At 35.9% G+C, this 11,598-nt stretch overlaps 1 protein-coding gene across 1 annotated transcript in view; it reads left to right on the plus strand.

The window, feature by feature from the left end:
• LOC103180446 (coiled-coil domain-containing protein 63) overlaps positions 1-11,280 on the plus strand; it is a 34,476-nt gene extending 23,196 nt beyond the window's left edge. Inside the window, exons 13-16 of the mRNA XM_007896314.2 lie at positions 1,942-2,105; positions 3,363-3,466; positions 4,871-4,961; positions 10,591-11,280. Coding sequence (XP_007894505.2) covers positions 1,942-2,105; positions 3,363-3,466; positions 4,871-4,961; positions 10,591-10,623 — 392 coding nt within the window. The 3' untranslated portion in view covers positions 10,624-11,280. The remainder of the gene's footprint in view (positions 1-1,941; positions 2,106-3,362; positions 3,467-4,870; positions 4,962-10,590) is intronic.
• The last annotated feature ends 318 nt before the right edge of the window (positions 11,281-11,598 follow it).

Raw genomic sequence — 11,598 nt, forward strand, 5'->3', positions numbered from 1 at the left:
CTCATTTATTTACTATGGATATGATAGGAAGCTAAAAAGGGAAGTGATTTTTTTTTAGATTGATTGAATGGATGGAGATGAGATGATACTGGATACTGGAGATGACTGATTCACAAGATAATGCACTTGTCAGTAAGCTAATTCATAAAAAGAGCTTGACAAGTATGGTTGGTACGAAATTAGCATCCCTGAGAAGGTTTCAGTGTCTCCCAAGGTTTGGTAGCAAATAGAAAGATCACCAAGGTTACCAAGATATGACATATATATGCTAAACAGAAGCAACAAAAGTAGGATCTCACCAAGACACCAATGACCAAGGTCCAAAAGAAGACTGCAGCCAGGCTAAACTAAAAGGCAGAAAGGATCTAGATATTTAACATGAGAATAGAACAAGAGACTAGGGACAGAATCTTTATATACGTGCAGCTAATCCAAAATCTTGATCTTTAGCCAGGATATAAGGAAATATAATCCATACCTTAGCATGATTGATAACTTCTCCAATATATTACTTTGAATGTAGTGGAGTTATTTTGGAACAAATAAAAATATTTAGATATGTATTGTGACCAGGCTTAGATTTCAGGGAGCTAAAATGCATCCGTCTTTTGGATGAGATGTTAAGCAGGGCTGCCTGTTTGGGTGGCATTAATCCCATAACACGATTTATGAAGAGAATGGAGTTTCTCCCATTGTCATGGTCAGAAATTCAGTAAGTAAAATTGGTTATTTTACTCTATTTTACTCTATTTTCACTTTGAAACATTTTGATATAGGTACTACATCAGATTCAAGCATTAATATTATCATTTATGTTGTTTTGCCCTCAGTGTCTTGCTGTCTGTAGTAACTTTTCAATAAATTATAATAATAATCCTTGCATTTGACATAGGGCTTTCTACGTCTTCGAGACATCTCAAAGCACTTCACAGAATATACAGTAAAGTGAATTGACTGTATATTTGTGGGCGAAACGCAGTAGCCAATTGCATACAGCAGTGTCCCACAAACAGTCGTGGATTGAATGACCAAGTTATTTATTTATTTTTCTTGACGGATTATTATCAGGCATGTGGAGTAAGGAAACTTGCCCAAGGTTTCGCCCTGGCAAGAATCAAACCTGGGTCTCTCGCTTGTGAGGCAAGTGCTCTAACTACTGAGTTACAGTACTCCACTGTGAATACTTCTTTATTCATGCAGTCCCAGAAGTTCAAGCCAAGGTGGTAAAATACATAACTATCACATTAAGTAAACTTGAATATATAACTTGAAAAATTAATAATCATTGTAAATTAAGGCAGTTTCTCAGAGGAAGGCAAAAGTGTGAGGCAAGTTAGTTCATGTAAGTTTTATTGAGCATGTCTCAATGACGAACAGAAGGTTAGTACTGGCACAGACTTGTCTGCTCACTCAGCCAAGAAATAGTGCATGACACAGGAGGGAGGAAGCAAAGTGCAACATAACTAAATAATTTTTTTTTGCGCTGTATATGTTTTGTGAGTTGTAGAATTAACAATATAAAGAACTGGATTTTAGTCTTTAAGAGGCATCATCTTTATGACAAAATATTTCATACAACCTTTGCCTTTGCATGCATGATTTAGCGTAAATCATATCAGGTGATATAATAAATAATAATAATTAATTGGTCACTCAATCCACGACTGTTTGTGGGACACTTCTGTTTGCAATTGGCTGCCACGTTTCACCCACAAAATATACAGTATATACAATATATACTGGGAAGCACTTTGAGACATCTCGAAGACATGATAAAATACAAGGATTATTATATTATTATTGTATTATTTTGATGAAATGATGCATTAATCTTCTCCCTCACAACAAGAAAATAAGTCAACAAATATATGCCTGTTAAGAAATGCCTCACGTTTAATTGCATTTTTTAATCTGAATAATTATTGTATTTCCATATTCCAGGTATAGACAGTCTTGCCAAAAAGTTGGAACTAAATACAGAAGACTTTTCACAGTTTCTGGGCTGGTCAGAGGGAGTAACTAACCACAACATCTTGACCTATCTAGGAATGATTGAACAAAGAGTTAGTGAATTACTGGCTGCACGCTCCTTTTTGCAGTATAAGGTAAGTAGATCGATTATCTTTTGTTCTTGCCAGCACATGCTTGCAATTTCAAAACAAATTAGGAATTCTTTGAGAACTATCAATCAAGCAAAATATGTGAAAGGAGCATTTTCTTTATGATTGAAGAAAAATTGGGTCAAGCTGGTACATCACATTGTTTGTGCATATTTGTGTTTAAGAAATAAATCCTGATGTATGTTTTTTTTTCCCTAGTCTTTTTTTCCTAAACAAACAAAACAGGGGACAAAGCCTTTTTCTTAAAGGATTATGTTTAGGTTCAGGATCAAATTATACATAACATTCTCCTGGAAGATTGCATCCAGGAGACTGCCCTTTCAAGTACCTAGTCATATACTGTACCATCATATTTTCAGATGATGCAATGAGAATACGAGAAAGCATGAAATAGGAGAGTGCAATTTATCACTGAGCTCAATTAATACACAGACCAAATAAAGCTTGCCCACTCTGACACCTAAGCTAATTGTAGATGTAACCTGAAGCCCAAAGGTAATTGAGTAAAAACTCCAGAATATTCATCTACCCATACATTTGCACAACTCAACCCTGGTCTCCATTCTTCTACAAATAACATTATTTCTCTCTCCCCACCACCACAAACAAACCCACCACCCAAATGCAACAACATTGAAATAATCAATATCTATCTTGCAGTATTCACCTTTAAAGCTATAGTCTCTAATCAGATACAACCTCATTCTTTTTCAAATCACATCAACCGTGAACAGAAATGAATTATTTATTAACCAAATCTTAGTTTCATTCTAGGATAACAGGAATATCTCTCTGCTGGCAAAGCATTTGCTTCAATTCTTGTTAGCTGAGATTCGTACTTTCAGAATGTGTATCATAATTATGTGCAGCATGACAATAACAGCAGTATATGTGAATTCTAGGCCAAGATTCCTTCAGAATCTGACATTTATCAGGGTCATGCTGACAATTACAACATTTGCTTGGCTTCCTTCAAACCAAAATGGAAAAGTTAATTGGCAAATCATAGTTATCTGCAAATTTGAGAGATAAGACAACAGGGATGTTAGAGCGGCACATTGTGCCTGTGGAGTATAAAATAAAGTTTTTAATTAATAATAGTCATGTTTGCATCGCCCCATTCTTTCACTTTGGGCTGACAGAAAATGATGTTACATGGATAGCTTTGATGTTAAAAATTTTAATAATTTAGTTCACCTTTGGTAACACCTTTTTGTTCAAATATGAATGCCTGACCCACAGAATGCTGAGCGAATGGAGAAGAGTCAAGGATCCATTCAACACTACCTGGGCAACTCACTGTCCAAATTTTCTACACAGTTTGAGATTCAGCCACCATCTGCATGGTATGATGTGATCACAATCTATCAGTTGAGAAGATATTACAATTCAAGTTTCTGGAATTGCTATTGCAAGTTTGAATTTCCGTAACTATGACCGGTGCTTTTAATGTTTCTTTCTGCCTATCCTGCTGCTTTGAAGATGTTGATATATGTATAGAAAATCCAATTAAATAACACAACATAGGAATTCTCATCTGGATTCATATTTACAGGATGCATCCTGCAAATTCTCTGCAGATTAAACTACCAAGGCATTGCATCTCATCCAATAGATTATCAAAACAAACCTTTATCTGAAATTAGTTTGGAATCCATCAAAGAAGTACTTTCCAAATGGCCATTGATGCCTGTGAATCATTCACATCTTTATGACATGGCAGTGTTAGAGATGCATTTCTTGAAGCACAAAGCGACACCTTAATTCAGCTTCTCAAAACACAGCAGAAAAGAAAAGGCAGAACAGTAACTGGAAATTGCTTTCAGAACTGCATGAGAAAGGAGACAAAAGCAGCATTTTATTGTAATTGTGGGGAGAAGGGGAGCTGGCTTTCTGACTTATTAAAACTCGGCAGGTACCTCAATGAAGTTGGAAGATAGCCTAATAAATAAGGAAATTTGTGATTATGAATCTTTTTCCAAAGAATGACTGTAGATCTTACTTTGAAAGTAGCATACAATGGACAACAATGGTATGAATTAAGTAATATTCACTTCAAACTGACCCAGCAAGCAAAAAAGAGGAATTAATCCAAGCTACTACTGAAACTTGTTGTATACGTGAACTGAATAAAACACTGAAAAGTTTTTAATTCAGAAGAATGGCAGACTAGATAAAGGGCAGCTTGAAAAGAGACTCCAATGAAAAATACATGAAATAAGACAAGGAAATTGGTGAGAAAAATGCTGCCTTTACACTGCAGTTGTGCAGTGTTGTGATGTAGCAATGGGTTATAAGAATGGCTAATAATCTAATAATCACATCAGCAGAGACAAAGTGGAACATTTCTTTTTACAGTATTATCGAGCTGATGCTATATGATAAAAGTAAAATTAAGAAGAAAGATGTTGCAAATTTCTTGGTAATTACTTTTGGGAAAGAAACCAGAGTGAAATTATATACTGTTAAATATTAATTTTAATACAGATGCAAGGACATTAACAATCTGTAAATTGTATTGATAATGGCATCTGCCAATTTTGCAATTTATCCTTTTTTATATTTGTGTGCTTATCATTTCCTTAATTAAAGAGATAAAATACATAATTATTTCCACTGATGCAAAAAGGAGCTGTAATCCGTATCTGCCTATTGTGATTATTTTAGAATCAGTACCAGAAGATTCACAAAAAATACATGATTTCTTCATACTGATCCTTTCTCTTTATTCAATCACCTTTTCACCGCAGCTTGAATTTTGACAGTGATGAAGACGAGATGAATGAAAAGGATATACGGCCTCTCTCAAAGAATGAGCTGCAGAAGAAAGCCTTGAAAGCTGTGAGTTTTAAAGAAAACAGTTTGATAGGACGGTTTTAAAGCAACATTTTAAAGGAGAAGCAAATTTTAAACTTTCCTTTAAACATGAAATAACTTAGGAGTGAGTGCTGAGAAACAGATGTGTTTATACAATGAGTCCCCTGTGAATATAATTCTCAATGTTGAGAGAAGTGAACTATATCACTCTTCCTTATCCCTTGATGATCATTTGAGGATGGCAAAGAGCAGGCCAAGGAGCAGACCAGGGAACAAGTTTCTTCATACTTATCCCTGATTGTCCAATGCTTTGGGATGTCCTCTTGACTTGAAAGGCACTATACAAACGTAATTTGCTGTTGTTGTTGGATGATCCTTGCTTGTCTCTCCTGACTCTTGACCACAATCACCATTCATAGCAACCAGTTCCAGGGATTGATTACCCCCTGTGTTAAAAGATGCTTCCAGTTATCAGTCCTAAACTGGCCTTACAAAAACTTGACCTGTCCCCTCTTGCCCTGCTGGCTTTTCATGCCCTCATACAATGTTACAGCACAAAAAACAACCACTTGGTTCATCAAATCTGTGCTAGTGTTTTTCTTCAAATTAGCAATTTAATCCAATCCCACTCTCCTGATCGCTTCCCATATCCTTTAATATTCTTCATGTCTAAAAATATTGCTACACATTTACTTTCTCTATCCATTAAGTATCATGGATACTGACTGCTAAGGTCACCTCTGGGACATCGCTTTTCAAAACTGAAGAGCCTGAGCTTTCTAGTCATTTCTCATCATTCATCACTGTAACACGGAGGATCACCTCTGGTTTGCAACAGAATAACATTTCAAATTAGATTACACTTGTTTGAAATGTTACTCTTACAAATGATAAAAGGTACAAAAATCAATTTTGCATAAATTACAGTATATTCCGGAATACGTGTATCTTAATTATTTTTTAAAAGTTTAAATTATTTCAGACAGTGACATAGATGGATTGACTTTTTTTTTAGTTAACCTTTGGGTCTTTTGAAAGCGGCGGCGGTGTGGGCTGGGCTGATATGGCTTTGGCTCTGTTGCATAATACAACTTTCTAGTGAAGCTGTGTTCTCTGCTACAATGTAAGCTAACCCTTTTTGAAAAAAAATCTTGAAGTATCCTCGATTTAATTTAACTTTGATTAACAATAAACAATTGTGGCAAGGCGAGCAGAGTCGTTTTGGAGCTAGGCTGGCTCCAAGGTGACGTACTTAGCAACAGTATATCGGAATTGATTTAATCCTTTTACAACCCTTGGTAGTCCATTTCCTGAGCCAGGTAGTCCTTAGTACTCCAGTAGCCAGCTAGGCTCATCAACAGAACATGGAGGGGCAACAACAGCAACAACATTACATTTAAAGAGGGCCTTTCACGTCGGGAGGACGTCCTAATGCGCTGAACAGTCAGGTGTTGGGACGCAAGCATGGGGGAGGGGTGGTGTAGGGATGAGGGAAGGCAGAGAGGTGGGAGGGAGACCAAAGGCACGATCGAAGAGAAGGGTTTTGAGACCGGCTTTGAAGGAGGCAAGGGAGGAAACGAGGAGAAGGAACCGTGGGGCGGAGTTCCAGAGTGTGGGGGCAGAGAGGCTGAAAGCCCGGCCACCGATGGTAGGGCAGGTCGGGCGGGAGACATGGAGCAGGCCGGAGCCCGCTGAACGGAGGGAGCGGGCAGGTTGGTAGGGAGTCAGCAGGTCAGTGTGGTAGGAGGGGCAAGGTCTTGGATGGCCTTGAAAGTGAGGACGAGAATCTTGAACTCGATTCTCTGGGGGATAGGGAACCAGTGGAGTCGGGCGAGGGTGGGAGTGATGGGGTCACGGAGGCTGGTGCGCGAGAGTACACGAGCTGCAGAGCATAGACAGGGTGGTCCTATCTGGACAGTAGCAAGAGCCTTCCCAGACAGTGCTCTCAATGACAAGCTGTGCAGATTTCACTGTTTAAACTCCAGCAGTACCCTAATATACACTCTAGGATCTTGGCTCTTGCCAGCATGCAATTAATAGTATCTGGAAATAGATAGGCAGGGTGATGTGATAAGGCACTAAATCAAATTAAAACAGTGGATTTATTACCTTGACCTAACATTACTATTCCTTTAAATGATATAATTGTGTTAGGAGTAGATTAAATATTCAACAAGTCATAATGTACCACTATTAAGCAGAGTTTAAAGAAGCGTAAATAATTTGGATTTGACTTCCAATTATTTTGATATGGTCCATTAGATTGAACATTTAGGAATTTCTAAATTATTTAAATACCTCGCCAGATGCAAACATGAGCTGGGAGAAAATTAACAAAGCAACTTGACAAAAGTTGTGAAACACAATGTGTTTCAACATTGTAAAACTTATGGAGAAAATAATTTCACCATCTCCTGTGGTAGTGTTTGCATCCTAAAGTATAATGAATACTTAATATTGAAATTATACTGAATACAAATTAAAGAAGGGATTTGTAAATTTTCTCAGAGCTTGAGGCTAAGTAAGATGCCCCCTATGATTGAGAGAACTGAAGTTAAGTCAAAAATAGATTTTTAGATGTGTTAGTATTTTATAGGAATCGTTAATATCTATTCAAAAAATGTTAAAGAGATTGCTTTTTTGTGGTTTAAGATCCAAATAAAAGATGAAAGCCACAAATGCTAATCAGTTTAGAGAATGTGATTGTTAAAGAGGTGACTGCACAACAACGGTCTCTGAAAATGATCAAATAATTAATTTTGGTATTAATAACTGTGTACATCAAAGTTACATCAGTTGTTTCTAGTTTTATTTGATGATTCAATCAACATCGTATTGAATTAGAATTAAAATTTCTTTGAATGCACTGGCACACAAATATTCTTAGTCACTCATTATTTACAATGCTTGTACTTACTATAAAAGTACAAGCATTGTACAATACATAGATCAGGGTAGGAGAATGTGAGGGGTGAGAGTTTGTGTGGAGTATTAACTCAGATGGTCAAGCTGGGTCCAATGGCTTGTTTCTGTGCAATATCATTCTGTGTAGCATTGAAAATAATCTTAGTGTTGTGATATTGGTTATATAATCATGTGTGGAAGGAATATATGTATGACTATTGTACGTCTTCACACTTAACCAGTTGTGAAAACATTATTATGTAACACTACTTAAACAAATGAAACAAATGAAACCACTATCTTATTTAGTAACATTTATAAACATTTCTATACATCATACCTTTATGTATAACATCATTTTCATATTTCCTTATTTAACCAGAAGTGTATCAGTGTAATACAAGTTTGTTTGATAACAGGAACTTCTTTCCATCTGTAATACTAGATTACTAATTGCTAAATAAATATTTGAGTTATTGCACTCTGCTATCAATTACCAGCAGATTGTTTATATGATAGAAACAACGAAATGGCTTATTATTTACAGCTTGCAGTCACCAAATGTACAACAATGTAACATTGAGTAGTTATATGTATATATTGACTACATACAGTGCTTAATGTTTCAAAGTACTGTTTGTAAGAACAATGCAGAATGGCAAGATATTGATCATTGGTTGCATGATGTAAAATGCAGTGTAAAAATATAAAAGTGGGTTTCTGAACCTCGAATAACTGACAGTGTATTCAGAAAGATTGAAACAAAATGATAATCTTGCATTTGATATTTCGTTGAAACTGGATTGTATTGTAAATTAATTTTTGTATTGATAATCCAAAATGGTGCTAAGATGCCTTATACTGTCATTGAATAGAGGTACCTTTCAATATCCTCCAGGCAACCATAGGGTCTTGGCTACACCACTTACACTATGATTGATTATTAATGTAGCCTTGTAGTAACCGCAGCCAGGTAATTTTTGTTGATAACACCTTCTAACTGTTGATGAAATCACATGCCTATACAGACCAACTACATAGCTCTCATTCAAATTGATGGAATACTGATGGTAAGGACACAGCAGTGTGAGATGTTTCATGTAACATTGGCACACTTATTCTGTATATGGATGCCAATCATACAAACTCTGTTGACCAGAATAAATTCTTTAAACATTTACATTTGTATTATACTCCAACCATATTTTATTCATTCATCAAGATTCCATGCCATTAATAAAGCTTCCATCAGGACCTGTATTGGCTGGCTGCACTTAATTTTCTTAAATTTCTGAAAACTTGTATTCAGTCTCCTGATATAATTACATTCTTGACATGATCAATGTTTCACACATTCCTCTGTGCATGATATAAGGAGGGATCTTCCATATCAAGTTGGAATTGATTACAATCCAATGAAAATAAGGTTCTGAATAGTTCAGTTGGTTGAGCATCAGGAGGTTTTAGTTTTGAATCAGCGAGTCCATTCACCCTTTCAAGGTCGATATAATGAGTGCCATAGCTACCAAATATATCCTCCATTAAGGGCAGCAGGTGGGGGAAAAGGGGGAAAAACTGGAGCTCCTTGGAATTGAATTATCTCTGAATCAACATCTCTATGGATTGATCGGTTTATAGATTGGGGAAAGAATTGTATGACCATTCTTTTGGTTAATATCATGATGGAATATTTCAAGGGCAGTTGTATAACAGCAGATGAAATGACAATAAGGATGTGGAGGAATTAGATTCATATAAAGTATTTAACCAGAATGCAGCCTGAAAAGATCATATATTAGTTTCACTTATTTGAAGCAAGCAACTCAACTTTATCTGCAAAAATTGTTCCCTCTTTATTATGTATTTTATTGAGATTATTTGGTTCACAATCTGATTAAATTGTAATTTTGCAATAGAGCACACAATTCTAATCAGTAAAGCAATTAATAAATTCCTTTTGATGCAACCATAGAGAAAATAGACTGAATACTAAATTCTTCCCAGACATGTTTTGGGCTGTTTATTTTGCTTTCAAAGCACCATAATAATAAATAATAATCCTTACATTGTATATAGCACCTTTCGCATCAGGATGACATCTCAAAGCACTTCACAAGATTTACTGCAAAGGGTATAGGCCTGTGCATTGTGTAGGGTTGTAACATATAGATTGCCAGTACATGCAATCTGTATGTCACAACCCTACACAATGCACACACATTCCTGGTTAATGTGTATCTGGTGCCAGCTAAAATAATTTCCTTATAATCCAGAGAGGGCTAGAAATGTTGTGGTCTAAAACTTGAAACAGTAACTAGATACACATGACAGGTGGAGTGCAATAGGCAAAGAGACGAACCAGGAGGTATGAGATGGAGAGCGATGGGGAAATGGAGAGGGACGCATGAGGCAGCACAGAGAGTGACGGGAACAGCGCAGGAGGTACGAGGCAGTTTGGTCACACTAACCAATATTATGTGCCTAAACTTAGTGAACTAGATTATGCACGAAATTACGCTAATGCATAATTGTGTCATTCCCCAAGTTGTAACTAAAATTGGTTTTAAATGCTGTCTATTCAAGTCAACTATCTTCACTTGCAGAAATTTCTGTTATATCATGAAAGTAAACATTATGTAAATAGTTTACATAAAGTAAAACATTCCACATATATTTTACGATACAATTTCAGCTGTAGTTTGTTTAATACATCACTTCAACATCTTAACAATGCACTCTCCAACTCCAGCTATCTACAGTGGAGGATGGGAACAGCCTCTAAGAATGCATTTTGAAGCAACAGGAAAACATGAATTGATTCATCACAAGAATGATGTGGATAACGAAATGGCATCTGAAAGTATTATTCTGAGTTCATGTTGTCAATCCCATTTCAAAATGTTGTATACCTTTATAAGCTCAAGACTGAAGAGCCTTCAGTCAAATCACCACTTTGTGTGAAATTCTTCAGTCTAGTCATTGCCCAGTGTGAAAAGTATCAATGTGAAGCTTGTCTAAACATCGCTCAAAGCTCATTCTACTAACTTGTCATTTAAAATGAATAAGAATTGAAGATTTTGCTGGGGAAGAGGATGGATATTGACCCAAGGTGTACAATGTTAGTGCTGTCAGTAAAACTCTTTCCCATATCAGTCAGGGTCATGTTCCTTAATCCCAATTTTTCAATAAATTTCAATAAAGTTTTCAAAAATTAACATTTTTCTCATTATTTCTGTATATTTATCAACTTAATTGTCTTTATAAAATATTGATTACTGAAATTTATTCAGTATTTAAAATACCTAATGGCGATCTGGGAGTGATTACACGGTGGTAATCTATTTGATGAGTTCAGATAATATTCTAAATAATGAATGAAATTCAGGCTCTTTGAACTGTATAACTTCATTCCTCAATTAAAATGCTTTCTTCTTGAGAACCATATCCTGATTCTTGATTATTATCCTAATACAAAATTGTGAGTCTTGTTTTACCTTCCAGCACAATATGAAATGAAAGTTTAAGAAATGCATCTTAAAGAATATTGCTGCTTTAACAGTGAGAAATCTTTAAAGTCCCAAACAGATCAGTGATGTACTGTATGTAGTCTGTGTTCATCCAGCAAAACTGTGAAATGTTTAAACTTCAGTGACAACTCAACCCTAGTACAGTAGTTCCATGATAGATGTGTTTGTAAAAGCATATTGTTACATTTTGCTCATGTGTCAGTTCCTTGGAGTTGAGAGGACGTATATAT

This window comes from Callorhinchus milii, unplaced genomic scaffold (genome assembly GCF_018977255.1).
Source record: "Callorhinchus milii isolate IMCB2004 unplaced genomic scaffold, IMCB_Cmil_1.0 Scaffold7, whole genome shotgun sequence".
Taxonomy (NCBI): domain Eukaryota; kingdom Metazoa; phylum Chordata; class Chondrichthyes; order Chimaeriformes; family Callorhinchidae; genus Callorhinchus; species Callorhinchus milii.